This window comes from Anarrhichthys ocellatus, unplaced genomic scaffold (assembly GCF_004355925.1).
Source record: "Anarrhichthys ocellatus isolate YVR2014 unplaced genomic scaffold, GSC_Weel_1.0 scaffold117, whole genome shotgun sequence".
Lineage (NCBI taxonomy): Eukaryota > Metazoa > Chordata > Actinopteri > Perciformes > Anarhichadidae > Anarrhichthys > Anarrhichthys ocellatus.
The window spans coordinates 74,927-90,531 of NW_022280147.1; the positions used below are offsets into that span (position 1 = coordinate 74,927).

Sequence of the window (15,605 nt, forward strand, 5' to 3'; positions counted from 1 at the left end):
GAGTGAGACCAGGAAGAAACTAATGTGGTTTATGTTGTCTTCTGCAGGTATGTATTTTCCTTTGTTTAACGTTATAATTTTCGTGGGTTCTGTTAATCATTCCACCTCATGTAGTTGTTTGTTTTGTCCACTTGATGTCGCCGTTAGTTCCGACTTCCCCAGACAGTGGTGTTTCGTACTGATGAGGGAGCGGATGTATAAAGAGAGAGTGAGACCAGGAAGAAACTAATGTGGTTTATATTGTCTTCTGCAGCGAATAAATGCTGGAAAACTATCCTCTGAGTCGTCTCCTTCAATGCCATTCCAAGTCTGTTACATATGCAACCAATGTGTTTAGAATGAAATTGTTCAGTATGCACAACATTGTCGACAAGATTTTCATAGATCCAGCCCTGCATTTTGCAATCCAAGTCAGTGTTTTTCAACCTTTTCTGAGCCGCGGCACATTTTTTACATTAAAAAGATCCCGCGGCACACCAACAACCAAAAATGTTACAAAATGACACCTTTTAGCATAATACAGCATATGCCATGGTGTCAAACTCAATCCCAGGGAGGGACTACGTTGAGGGCCAAATAGAGTCACCATTTAATAAACAGGATAGAAGGGATATTGGACAAAGTGCAAAAAGAATACATGTTTAGGTAGGCTACATTATTTTATGCATACGTACCAGAGCCAGATGTTTGGCATCTTTTCTTGGCTGCCAGTTCATTAACGTCTGGGGTTAGGTTCTGTGGAAATCCTCAAGATGGAGTGAAGGTGTGCATCAGTGAGACGACTCCAGTGTGGGTTTTTGTTCATCTTCATCACAGAGAAAAGCTGCTCACACAGGTACATGCTTCCAAACATGCAGAGTGTTTGAGCAGCATGTAGGCGGAGTTAAGGCATCGTTTCGGGGGTGAAGCTTGGAAACTGTGCAGCGCCCTCAGTCATACTTTGCCTTGAGTGTCATTACACCAGAGGTCTATCAGCTCCACAGGTGCTCTTTCCACGTCAACTGCAAACAGATTACTGAGCAGTTCAGTTGTAAATTTCTGAGCTGCAAAGTCGGTAAATCGCAGAGTGAACTCCGTGACAAGTGCACCCAGTTTTTCAGCAAAATGCCCAGTCGGGAACACAGCGGTGGAGACTTTTACTGCATCACACATGTCTGTGATGATCACACGTCCTCGTCCCTGAAGCTGGAGCTTTAGCGCAGTGAGATGCTTCCTTATGTCGCACATAAAGCCAGCTCACATCGCCACTTCTCGTCCCGGAGCTCTGTGGTGTGGCGTATCATGGTTATGATAAACATGATATTTTTTTGGCGGGCCGTTGTACCGAGGGCCGGATATATGATGACAATTTAATGACAAGTCTCTAAATGTGTTGATCCTTTACGAGGCTTTTCATTTGGGTTATTTTGTCCAGGGCCCAGTTCAGAGTCTGCATTTTTCCTTTTCAAATATTTCTCCATCGCTGTTCGTCTCGTCACTGCAACTTCTCCCGCGCGTCATTTCATTCTACTGTCCTAAATTAACACGTCATTACTGCGCTACCTACTGCCACCCACTGGCATGGAAGCATATTTATTACTATAGCCAGCCACTATATTGCAGCTCAGACGCTCAACAATGGCAAAGTATTTGCAACAACTAAATAATATATTTTTGGACTCATTAAGTGAAATTGGACATTTTCCCACGGGACACCCGACGATCTCTCATGGCACACTGGTGTGCCGCGGCACAGCGGTTGAAAATCACTGATCTAAGTGCACCAGATTGATGCATTTAACTTTAAAATGTGGGCTACTAAATGTTCTTTCTAAATGCATGATGTTTCCAAAGTCAATGAATAAGTATTTGTTAAATGCTCCTGATGTTAATATTGTCCAAAATAATTTTGATCATAACCTACCTAGAGATATCTTAGATTTAAAGAGAGCAGCATTACAGAAAATAACTTCATCGATTAAAATTGTAATTAGCCATGTATTACAATGTTTCCCACACACTAACTGCTCATGCAAATGAGTGCATTGAAAATGTGCACGCTTTACGTCGTCTATCACACACACACACACATTGTCGTTCGCGAGTTTAACCCTTGTGTTGTCTTCACTTTCTGTATACACTACTTGTCCTAAGGGTCAAAAATGACCCGCCTTCACTAAACCCCTAAAATAAAACAGCTTGATTGCATTTTAAATCCCAAATCTATTTTGCATGAAGAAACAACCTGTCATTCATCACAAAATGTGTGAATATCTAAGTTTTTCCTCTTCACAGTGCAGAAAGACTGTGGAATCCACTTCTCCCAGACCTCTCTTATGGCCGCAAGTTTGTCTGTCACACGCCTTGCAGGTCTTGACTCACGATTATCAAATCGTATAGTTTTTGATAAAGTATGAAAATGATTTTATAACTACCGGGTCAAAAAATTACCCCTAAGACAAGATGTGTACACTGTTGGTGTACAGCTTTTATGGAAATATGAACAAAGGCAATGTTTAACTTTTTTTCATGTTGGGGTCATTCTAGGAAAAGTCATTGAATTTCAAGTTGAATTAAAGCTGCGAGCAGCATTGACCGGGCCCTCGCAACTTCACGCACGTCGAGGGTACTAGCAGGACTCTGGCCATGCATTTTTCTGTGACCGTCATACACTGAGTGCACGAGTTAAACGGTATTTCCCGGTACTGGCAGGACTCTGGGTGACACGGCCATGAATTTCTGTCACCATCACACTCTGCGTGCACGAGTGAGATATTTCCTGGTTAGACCAGCAGCATAGCAAGATCATGTTGCCAGGTCTTAAGCCTCAAATGTTTTGAGTGTACATCCGATACAATCATAAATGTAAGCCTTTAGGAGATCATTAAGAAAATTAATGTGCTTCAGTGTTTGTAACATAACAGACTGTCAGTTTCCTGGGATGGGGTTCAACTCCCTGCAGTGTCCTGCTGATTGTATTTGGACTTACATGAAAGTTAACAAAACAGTAGTGCCATTTGCTGTTACTTGAACACTTTAATTTAACACTGTTTTCATTGTAAGTTCTTCTATAACTTTAGATTGTAGTGTGAAGCATTCATTATAACGTTTAACCTGATTGTCATGAAGAAGCTCTGGACAGATCATTTATACTAATGCCCACTGACATGGTTTGAAAATCCACTGTTATCTAACTTTTGCTCTCCAGCATCTTAGTTTGCACATTTAGATCAGAGAAGTCTTTTTCTCATGGTGTGCCCACAAACCCTTTCAATAAGTTCAGTGTTTGGGCCGCTGTAATTATAGAATCCTGCTTACATCCGTGCTTATCAGTAGGTGGAGCTATGACTATGGATTAATATTGGCATGCAGAAGTCCTAAAGCCATGACAGTGAACAAGCATGTCAAGTTTGGGACAGTTTTGACAAAGTACAGTCGAGTTACAACAGCTTGATGGATGATGGCAAACCATGTAAAATGGCCATCACACCATATCCACGTCGTTCGATGAAACCTAAAGCTTTTAGTAACTTTTAATCACTACGGTCTTTAGATTGTTCTGACCAAATTCTAAGCTGATCGGATTAATTCCCTAGGAGGAGTTCGTAGTACAGCACCTGGAAATGGAAAAAACCACGAGAAATTCATACAAAATTCAAAATGGCTGACTTCCGGTTGGGTTTAGATCATGGTCCCATGGAGACGTTTAGATCGTTTAGAGACTTTATTTTAAGTCCACATGTGATACATGTGCCTACCAAATTGTGTAAATCTATGTGAAACGTACAGCGAGGGCTGATTCGTCGAAATTTTGTAGGGGGCTTTAAATGTGTATGCCAAGTTTCCTTATGTTTCGAGCATTTCTAGCCTCTCAAAAACACCTTAATTTTTCATGGTGAAGAGTTCGTCGCCACGGCAACAGCTTTTCACGAAACAACAAGCTTTGAGTAACTTTTCATCACAAAGGTTTTTAGACTGTACCGATCAAATTTGAAGTTGATCTGATTAATTCCCTAGGAGGAGTTCGTTAAAGTGCAGCACCTGGAAATGACAAAAACAACACTAGAAATTCATATAAAATTCAAACTGGCTGACTTCCGGTTGGGTTTAGAGCATGGCCCCAAGAGACTTTTATTTAAGTCCGTATGTGATACATGTTCCTACCAAATCTGTTCGCCAAGTTTGCTTATGTTTCGAGCATTTTTAGCCTCTCAAAATTACCTTCGTTGTTAACGGCGAAGACTGCATCGCCACGGCAACGGTGTTCGATGAAACATCAAAAGCTTCATGAACTGGCATTATGAACTTCTTATATTTGTGTGGAACTAATTTGATATTGATTTGATTTACCTACTAAGAGAAACAAGCCAAAGTATAAAGACTTTAACTTCCTGTTACCAGTAGGTGGCGCTATGACTATGATTCAAAATTGGCCTGCAGATGTCTTCAGGCCTAGAGTCTAATCAAACATGTGAAATCTGGTAAGGATCTGATGATGTGGAATTGAGTTACATCAATTTATTCGTTCATGGCGAAGGATCGAAATTCGCCGAGCCTCCAAGTCGCCGCCCTTCAATAACTTCTTACAATCTTCACAATGAAGCATTATCAAGGTCTTAAGGCTTTTCTGACAACATTTGAGAGGGATCTGATTAATCTGTGAGGAGCAGGATGTCAAAGTACACAACTTACAACTTCCGGTTGCCACTAGGTGGCGCTATTACTATGATTCTAAATTGTCATATGGATGTGTTCCGGTTCAGGATGTTATGACATATGAGAAATTTGGAGCAGATTAGACAATGTACGGCCGAGTTACAACAACTTCCTGTTTCACGGCGAATGGTGTTTTTTTGACGCCACGCCACGGACACATAGTTCGGTAACTTTTTGATCTTTGAGTAACTTTTCACTGCCAAGGTCTCAAGAGCATACTGACCGAATCTGAAGTCAATCGGGTCAAATCTCTGGGAGGAGTTCGTTAAAGTATGACGCCTTGAAATGGTCAAAAAACGTCATAAAAGTCAAAATGGCCGACTTCATGTTTGGTTTAATCAAAAACTCCAAGAGAATTTTTTGTGCATCTCATAACGTTCCACATACCTACCAAATTTCATACAGCTAGGTGAAACCCAATGTTGGGGCTACTCAATAGGGGGCGCTATCGAGCCAATATTTCATACCGCAGTTGGACACCCCAATCAGACTGCAATTTTCGCAAATTCTGGCTTGCGTGCCAAATTTCGACATTCTTCCAGTATCCCAAGCACCTCCTTTTTGCGACAAAACACTAAGAATAATAATAATAAACAATCGAAAAACAATAGGTCCTCCGCTCCGACTACGTCGGTGCACGGGCCCTAAAAAATATCATTAAAGGTGTTTCCTATGCTGTTAAACATAGTAACGGGTCATTTTTGACCCCTAAGACGACACAAGGGTTAAAAGGGGTGAGGCACCTAGAATGTGTTGCCGATCTGAAGTTCAGTGCGTATTTTCCTTTGGTGAGTAAAAACAACAAACAAAGCTCGACGAACAAACGAACGCCCACTCATTCTCTCTCAAGACCCGAAGCCTCCAGGCGTATCAGACTTAAAAAAAACACACATTAGCTTTGGTTAACGCAGGGAGCTCGGTGCTGCTTCAATCAAGCCCCGTCATTTCGGATTACACACAGGGGGTGTGTGTGGAAGGGGGGAAGAAAACATTTGTAATATGCCAAAAGTGCATGACATAACTTTACTTTGATGCCTCTGTAGTTGGTCTATAGACACTTGAACCAGGGGAGGGGATATCGTCCTCGAGCTGGAGGACGGCCTGCTCGGCTACTGCGCCGATATGAACGTCACGCAGAAGCCATTTTGTCTCCCACAGGCAGAATTGCTGGATTCTTTAAACAGTATCGCTGAGAGACGTCGAAACACAAACCGGCATAATAGATCATGTGAAGATGGCGCAGTAGCTCGTGGCTTGGTAGAGAACTCCACATAGCACTCCCTGAGACGGCTCAACACGGCTTCCGAGTTCTAAGTGAAGCTCCTCTGGGCAACATTAACCCCTGATTGACTGGTGTGCTACCGGATAACTTTTGATGGTTTGGTTGTCAACAATAACAGAATGTCCCGCTTGCTTTTCCCTCCGAGGGTGCTGCTGAAGTTAAAAAGAACGTCTGTCTCGGGCCTGATTCACATCCGGCGATTTACCCAAAGTACATCACACACACTAAGTTTTTCCCAATGCTGAAAGACCTGGAGCTGACGCTAAACCGATTTGGTATGGCTACCGACTGCCCATCGTTTCTATCAGTTTGGGTCATTTTGTACTTACAAAAGTAATTTCTGAGATTTGGGGACACAGGGACATCACTACAACAAAGTCCGACAGGGAAAGACACATCAGCTGTCGGACAATCAAGGGAGCAAGAATGTTTACACTTGTTTGGAACAGCCACAAAACCCGGACACAGAGAGCAGCAAGGGGTGATGACGACACACACACACTAAGTACTAAATAAAAAAGTAAGATAAACTAAACCAGAGGAACACTTTGTGAAGAATGAAAAAGAAAGCTTGAGAGTGAAGTTCAAATCGTGTTACTTTCTCACCTCGGCACATCCGGCCAATCACTAACTACGTTTACGTGCACAAAATGAGCCGTTTTCTGCCCTTATTCTGGAAAATACATGAAAATGAATACTCCACTTATATGCACGTTCACCTGCAGCCATGCATACTCTGATTAAGTTATTTGATGATATTTGTGCATATCCAAAAACCTGGTGATATCCAAGTCTTTCATAAGGTGCGTTTCTCCGTCCAGACAGAAATGTGTTTTTTTCTGTTTGGCATGCTTCTCTACATAGAACATGCTGTTTACGTGACCTGTATCACATTCGGAATATTGGTACATTTGTAGGCATGTTACCATCCAAAAGTGCTGATGCAGAGATATTTTCATCGACCACAGTGGCGGACAGACTTGTGTGGCTAAAGAGCACCTTCCAGTTTAACACGTCGCCACCTGCTGTTGAGAAGTGGCACCTGTTGAATACGAGTGGCACACAGTTTATCATCTGGCTTAGACCAGCGGCACACAAACAGTCAGCAGTGGCACGTTTCAGTAACAACAGGTGTCAATCTTCACCGGACTCATTTAACCGGCAACGACTCGAATGCACGCAAGATTCTCAATGCGTCTCAACGTGTCCGCATCCTCAACTTTCTATACTTCTACACATGGCTTCTTTTTCATGAAGGAATACGAGCAGTCAGATAAATCTGAACTCTTTTTATTTTGAAAGCGCTTTCAGACTACAAGTTGTGTGCCATAAGTCAGAGGAACTGCAGGAGCATATCAGTAAAAATCAGTATACCACTAAAAACAAAAGAGGGCACACCATTAGCCGCTTTTAACTCTCAATGTCACTATAATAACTCGTTTAGTTCATAGGTATAATCACCAATAGGAATGATGGCTAAAAGTACAAAAACTAGACCCAAGTTGTAATAAACTGAAATGGTCCTTTTGCAAAAGGTCCGTCTGAGCATATGGCTGCTGCCAACATAAACGGAGCAAGGTGAAAACAACTAGCACTGAGGTTTTAAACATACCCTTCAGCGCTACCAAAGCTGACGCTGCATTACCCAGAGCCTGGCTCGCCAGTGGAACTGGTGGTGGAAATGACAGCTATGTAAAAAGGTTACGATAATGACAAGGAAAGGTTACAGCAATGATATCAAAGTGCGATGCAGCAGCTGGGTCGTTGCAGTGATTATGGGGTGTGTCTGTCTGACCTAGCCAAGGTGGGTCTCTCTCTCTCTCTCGCTCGCACACATACACACAAACATACACATATATGCTGGCCGCCGGCCCAGACGGCGTCACACTGTGGGAGGAAAGAGAGGTTAGAGTCTCCGGTGGATAGTGCGGAGGGGGGTGAGGGAGGAAGAGATGAAGGAGAAGGAGGAAACGAGGGGGGAGAGGAGTAGAGAAGAGGGGTGACTGCTAATGAGAGAGACAGATGAGGCCAGCCCAGGGTGGTGCTGAGCCAGAGACCGGCCCACTCTGCTGACCACGCCACAGAGGTCATGGGAAAGACGGGGGGGGGGGGGGAGTAGAGGGGAGGCCAGGACAGCCAAGCAGACTCAGTCCTCTTCACATCCGACCTCCAAAGCAAACGTCTTCTAAAATAGATACAAGTTAGAACCTTAAAGTCATTTAAACAGAGTGAAACATCTGAAAATCAGTTTGAACCAGTCCATGTAAAAAGTGGGCCAGGAGTGAAATATGGCCCCATCTTGCAAATTATTTATCAAATGCAAAAAAATCAAAAATGTGCAAAACCCCAATGGGGATTGTGTTGGATATGCGGGTCACAGGATAGGATCAGGAAAAACAAGGATTGGAAGCCGATGAGTCAAGGCGATAATGTGATTGTTAACTATTTTATGTCCGCATAAATGTGTCAGGGCGCCAAACCTGAAGCTGCAGATCTAAGCCTATTTCATAGGTGTTCTTCATGCCATTGAGTACCTGTAATTTTGCGCTCATTAAACATATTTTTCTCACTTTTCTTCATTTGACAGCTCCCTTCCCATTCTATTTTGACTTTGGTAAAAAATACCAAAAATGATCTGGTCTCAAATGTGAAGACTTCTTCTGCCCTTCACTATTCTGTATCTTTGTTAATTGAATATATTTGGGGTTTTGTGATGGTTGGTTGGACAAAAACACACAATGTCAAGTGTCAAGATGCTAACTTGGGCTCAAGATCCAAAGTTAACAGTCGCCAGTTGCTAAATAAGAGCAAATTATGGAGACGATCCACCAATGAGGAGAGTAGAGAAAAAAAAAAAATTCTTACACGTTCTGGAGAAAGCCGCTGGTCAACTCCCTGCTTTGGGGGAATTAAAGAATACATATATTTTTAAGATACATATATCATTTGTTTTCAAGCCCTCTAAAATGACAGAGGCCTACAAACTCCTTCAAGGAACAACTCACTGCATCCCGTTAGCGAGTGTGCGGTTGAGTGAGTGAGAGCGAGAGAGAGAGAAAATAAATGCTACAACTCCTCAAGACCAAGCTCCTGTGTCGTGCTTGCCACCTGCTGATTAAAATGAAGTCAGCGACAACTTCGGCTCAGGCAATGCTGGGATTTGTGTGTGCTAGCGATTAGCACTAGCGCCTGTTATTAGCTAAAGAGATTCAATTTAATTGAGAGTTTAAAAGCTACTCTTTACTAATACTCCTCGCCACAGTCTACAGAGCCAGAGAACGTTGGTTTAATAGGAGGGGGTGGGGCGGGGGGTGGCTGATGAGGACAACTGGCTCCATATATGTCACCTGCCTCCAGATCAGCCTGTAGAGGGCAGCCGCAATGCATATAACACCATATGTAGACCTAGACCTGAATCCATCAACAACAACTCTTAATACCATAGACATTGGTTTTCAGCTGGTTCGGGGGTTAAGTTACTCTTGACTTAAGTTACAAGTCTCTCGTGTGCTGTGAGTGTAATCAATGTTCATTTGTGCACGTGTGTGTATGGATGTAAGGACAGGGAGTGTGACTGGCAGTCGCACTCTGGTTCTGCAGCATGACTCATTCTGCCAGCTCATAGCAGAGCTCTACCACACCTACGTACGCACGCACGCACCCCCATTACCTTCACCCAAGCAAAGGGCCTTACACTGAGGATGATAAAAAGCTGACGACAAACATAAAATGGGTTTAAAACATGCACACGTACTTTTGGTGGTCACATGCTTACTGACACACCCACTTCTCTGTGTATACGTGACCAAGTGTTCGTGCACATGTGTATTCTGCTTGTGCACATCCTCATTTCAACTTCCCCTCCCAGCCTACTGTTACGACCGGCTTGGGAGTCGCAACATATAGGAGGGACACAACACCAAGTTAGGTTAAAAACAACCACAGCTGCCAGTTTATTTACAGGACACAAGTAAACTGTAGTGTGCAAATCCCACTGCAGACCAAGGTCTGGTGCCAGGCAGACGAGAGAGAGCGAGGGCGGAGCAAGGAGGCGCTTATATAGGTAAACCACATCCTCATCCAGGTGCCCTCAATCACTCGTTAGGGAGCTGCACCTAGAAGTCAAAAGACACAGAATACACACACATGCACACATACACCCAAGCACAAACATTCACAGCAGGACATAGAACCATACGTAACACTACCGAGATGCATTCCCCCTCAGACAACTTTGATCTGTGAGTTTGTTTGATCTCAGAAGTTTGGATATTTCAGAAGTTATTGAGAAGTAAATCATATGAATTCAAGTGGGTATGGCAGTAGATTGAGAGGGCAGATGGCATCTGATTCACTTCCTCAGTGGGAGCGACTCAGTCAATGATTATTATGTCTGCAAAGTGGTTACGTGGGGGACTAGGGATGCACCGGGGCCCTGATACTGTGCTCCTATACAATCGCTATGAATGGTAAATGGACTTGTACTCAAAGCGCTGTCACACTACCTGTCATTCACCCATGCACACCCATTCATACACTGATGCTACCATGCACGGGGCCACCTGCCCATCATTCTAATCATTCATACACTGCAGGCACAGCCTCCGACATGTGTGAAAATTTGGGGTAAGAGTCTTCCCAAAGGACAAATCGACATGTACCAGCGTACGCGTACTGGATCTTCTGATTGAAGGACGAGCCACTCTACCACTGAGGCACAGTCGGTGGGCTGACCTATAAGGTGGACCAGCTGTTCCCCTTTAAACAGCAAGCTGCTCTGCTCTGAGTTTTTCCTCTAATTCTTTTAATTTTCAATATTTCTTTCATGTGTAACTGAGAGCATCAATCTGTCAAAATTCGTATTGTCGGTCAAACGATACATTATTAACATCCCTACTACAAACAACGCTCTGTCTGTATCAGGGAAAACACAATGTTGAATGTTTAAATGTCAGCAACAGCATCATGTTGTATATGTACATTTGTTCTAGTCAGACAGTGGAGCATCCTTAATCAAGAGCAAACAGAGCTCCTTATTAGGGAGCAGGATTTGTTGGCTCCATGCTAGGTGATGCAGTGAGCAGAGATGTTATCGTTCGGCTAAAGACCCTGGGTTCAAGTCCCGATCACCAGCTGTATTGAGTGTAGTTGAATTAGACTCTGGAGAGCTGCTCTGTAGCCCATTCTGTTCATTGGACTCCCGGTATCACATTACACTGGGTTTCCTCGCTTTGGTGATGCCTAATGGCTCATGTGCTGATTTGCAATAAGAGGCATGAAGTGGAATATATCATGGTGGCTAAATATTCATCAAGGTAAAAGGCCTTTTCCACATATTTGTAATGCTATTAAGAAGGAAACATAAGACATCACAGATGAGCATGTAAGAATGCAAAGAGAAAACTGTAGTCCTGTGTTTCTTCATGACATGACTCTGATAATAGGAACTTGAAAATGTGGTACGTTTAGCAGCCAACAGCTACTTTTGACTTTTTGACAGCCAAGCTAGATGTTCTGTGACCCTGTGCATATACTGTAGGTACAGCTGTGCTTTAAGATGAATACCACAGACAGCGTGTTAACAATGACAATGCTAACATGCTGATGTTTAGTAGGTATCATTTGTCATGTTCACTATCTTATTTCAGCGTGTTGGTACGCTACTAACATTTGCTAATTAGCAGTAAACACAGAGCACATTTGAGGCTGGTGGGAATGTCATTAGGTTTGGAAACATTTGGTAATAAACCAAAGTATATAATAACGAGAGGGGGGCTCTCCGAGAGCACAGAGCAAAAATAATGCACGTATCCGCCCTGTGATTTGGGTACGCATTATATATACAGTAAATGCATATTTCTACCTGGAGTTGGAGGAGAAATGACAGCTTGTTGTTGTTGCTAACCAGAGGACCCTTGAGCAAATGTCAAAAGACTTTGCTTTTTTTGTCATCTAGTGTTGTACACAAGACGCCGACATTAATGTTTCATTTAATACGAACAATCAAGAAGTCAATCAAGAAATCTAATCAGACGCGTGTAGGGACCCGAACCCACGGTAGCTCTCTCCACATTCCCAAAGTCAAATGTGAGCGTGTGCGCTCGGGGCCAGCTGAAGCCCTCCTCTGCCTCCACATGTCTCACGCACAGAACGCTGCCTTCTCTTTCCGTCTGTGCTCGTCACTACTTGACATCCCTCTTGTAGGCCTGCGTTACCTCTCTGGCTCACTGTCTCGCTCCTTTCTTGCTGCATCTTGCTTCAGGGAGCCACCCACACCAATTGGCAGACCGCGTATGATCCACTGACACACACGCACGCACGCACGCACGCACGCACGCACAAGCACGCGCAGTCCAGAAGGCCCTTGAAATATGCACAGTAGTCCCATGCATAATACATGGGCACAGCAGGAGAAAAGAACTTGTGAGCCGAGTGGATCCCCACCTCTCCATCGCTCCACTCCTCTCCTCTTTCCCCCTCCCTCCATCACACTGTCTGCTGTGCATATGTTTTAAATAACAACTGTCTCTCAGGGTCATTTGTGGGTTAGAAGTTATGATGGAGGGAGCGCATGAGGGCTGGAGAGATAGATAGATAGATGGCAGCTAGAAAGGGAATGAGGCGGGACTGCACAGTCACAGAGAAAGACGGGCCTCTTTATGCTTGACAAAAGAATAGGAGGAACGGAACATGAGGAGAAAAGGAGACGAATGATTCACTGTTTTCAGTCGGCTGAGGCCTCACCACCCGGCAGTTTCACTAGAGACGGTAACTGTACCGGCCAACTGCCAAAAGGTCACGCATGCTGCCGAAACCACAGGATGTTAAACTGTAGTAACCAAATGCTGGATTTGTCGTTTACCTCTAGAAAGAGAAGAAATGTTCTCTGAAAGCAGCTGCTGCACTAAAACAATACTCCGCATTATCTTTACCAGTGTGCCAATCAAGTTTTTCTTTTTGGCCCCAATTTCGATCTGAGTCACCTGCACAGCAGCCACCCCACACTAGACTCCTAGTAAGGCCTTCATGTCATGAAAGGAGTTTCACCATAACAGTTTAGTGCCCTTAATGTCCAAACATTGACAATAACCATCTTTGTATACAGTAAAAGAAAAAACAAAGTGGGCATGCTGGTCATACAGTAGCTCAGTGATAGATAAGTCGAAACAAAGTAACTGCAAACAATAACAGAGCAGTTACTGCTCTGTTGCTGACAGCGCTGTTGAAACAGTGTTGTAGCAGGTTTAAGATTAGGAAAGAATTCGAGGCCAGATCAAGTTTGTCAAAATGTGTACCCTGCCACGCTCTGTGTTCAAAGAGGCAGCGGTAAAAAAATGGCTGAAGACGGCATGAGGTCTGATTCGAGGGCTCCTCGACTGATCATTTCAATGTTTTGGGACCAGCATTAATTTTGTCTCAGTGAATAGAATAAAAGCATGTGGAAATATCTGTGCGTTGTTCCTGGGGAATATTGTCATTGTTGTCGTGGATAACTGCATTTGTTTTGCAAATTTATTGTTTTTGTGAATTGCACTAAGTTGCATGTTGTATTCAATTTCTCTCATACATACGATTTGCCTTAAACATGCTGTCGACAAAACACACACTTGTTGTGGAGTTTTCAACCATATTACACTTTCCTCATGAGGAGATGAAGAAAGCTCAGTTGTCACGAAACTGTAAAGGTTGAGAAAAGTGAAAACACTGAACATGACAACCAAGCAAAACTCATGTGCTGATGCACACCGTGAGATCAGGTTCAGCTCGCGGCCCTCGCTCTGTATTGCTATCATACAGCATTAATGCTGAGAACGGTGTCCAGACCGGCAGTGGGGCTGTAGCAACCAACCCTCTGGGTCCCCTAATAGGTAAACACCGTTAGCTCTGCCAGTGCTGTTGTTGGCACGGTTAGCTGCGAGCCGGCGGCTCAGCCAGCTAGAGCCGTAGGAAGGCAATGAAAATGCCTCTAATCTCTTATTAAGCACCTTTAAAGCTCTGGCACAAGCTCAGAAGTGGACCTTGAGAGGAGGTGGTTTTGTCAACAGCAGTTTCCAGGGTCAGGAGTGAACTATCAATCTGCTAGGTTGTTCCAACTGCATGCAAATCATGAAAAAATAAATGAGCAAAAATGAGCACCAAAGCTAAATGATGCTACAACAACGAAGGCACAGTTAATGATGCTCTGGGCCTCAGAGGTGAACATGAAGGAACTAGCGGTAGTCATGCACAGGTGGTGCAGTGAGTGACTTACGATGAGACGTTTGAGGCCTGTGAAGGACTGTTCCACAGAGTTGGCGGTGAGGACCTGGCGCTTCATCGCTGCCGGTTCTCCCAGGAAACGAAGCATCAAGTCTTTGACGGCGTCACCCTGCAACAAAACACACACGGATGCAGTCAACATCATGCAAAAGCCCTGAATAGAGAGTTGTGCTGGTGTTTACACTAACAACCTGAATACTACCTGCAGGATTTTAAAAATATCAGATCAGTACTTACTCTACATTACACCTCTAAGACCCAACATTACTGTCTTTAAGAGGCTCTATCTCAGTCTAAAAGCTAGAGTGAACTAGAGTGGTCTCCTCTTTACATACATGCCCACTTTATGATAATCCCATGCAGTTTGGATGCAGTATAAATGCGATATTTTCACCTCTCAAAAACTGGTGTGTTTGAATATTTCTGCATACTGCGGTACGGAACAAGTCTTGAAATTGCATAAATTGGGTTTAACTGGAAAGCTGAGACTGTTGTGCAACCAAAAGGTCCGACTGTATTCATGTGTGGTGATGATAGGCCCCTTACTAGCCATTTCATTGTAGTTAGATCATATTTTGAAACTTGAGGTTACTATAAATTGAACACAGCCTCATGAAACTTTACAACCACAAACTAGAGACCGAGCACATTCGCGGATAAATGGCTTTCCTAAGTAAGAGGGTTTCTGAGCAGTCTCGAGAGCAGAGGTACTTGCCATACAGTCACCGAAAAATGCAATTATGTTAAATGTTTCAGAAACCAAATCGCAGCATGACTTTTTCTATGGTCAACAAGGTCTTCTTGGTGTCTTAATGTGGTAATTTGATCATTTCTGTCTTATCTTAAATATGGTCAAACATTTTTAATTTAGCAGCAAATCTGTGTAACAAATTGTATCAACCCAAAAACTGCTGCAATACCACATAAGACATAAGGTAGCATGGGAATGGCCATCATTTACTTTAACACATTCACAATTCTTTTTAATTAATGAATTCAAATTTTGAGTTCTGATTTATGACTACAACAACTTGACATTCAGTGCTGAGCTGCATCTCAAATGTATCTTCAGGTTCCCTTTATCACTTTTGCCCGTCAGAAAGACAAAAACAGGACTACGTGGCTCCCTAAGGCTTATTAAATTAAGTGGATTGGGGGGGAAACGGACTGGATCTGGATATCCCTAGATTTGGACAGAATGACAATCAGTTAAACAATATTGAGCCCAAACAGGAACAGAACAAATAACAGACTTCAGAAAATGCTACCGTTAATCCAGCTTTAGAGTGGATCTTATTTGTTTGCTGAAAACTGGCTCTTGGTGGGTAAAAACACACCAAGATGAAGGGGGGGGGGGGGGGGGGGGGGG

General features: G+C 43.4%; 1 protein-coding gene across 2 annotated transcripts in view; it reads right to left on the reverse strand.

The window, feature by feature from the left end:
* Positions 1 to 7,957: 7,957 nt before the first annotated feature.
* The window catches only part of trappc12 (trafficking protein particle complex subunit 12), an 11,387-nt gene continuing 3,739 nt past the window's right edge, over positions 7,958 to 15,605 (reverse strand). For both annotated transcript variants that reach the window (XM_031876833.1, XM_031876832.1), the window contains exon 3: positions 7,958 to 14,345. In XM_031876833.1, coding sequence (XP_031732693.1) covers positions 14,082 to 14,345 — 264 coding nt within the window. In that variant the 3' untranslated portion in view covers positions 7,958 to 14,081. The remainder of the gene's footprint in view (positions 14,346 to 15,605) is intronic.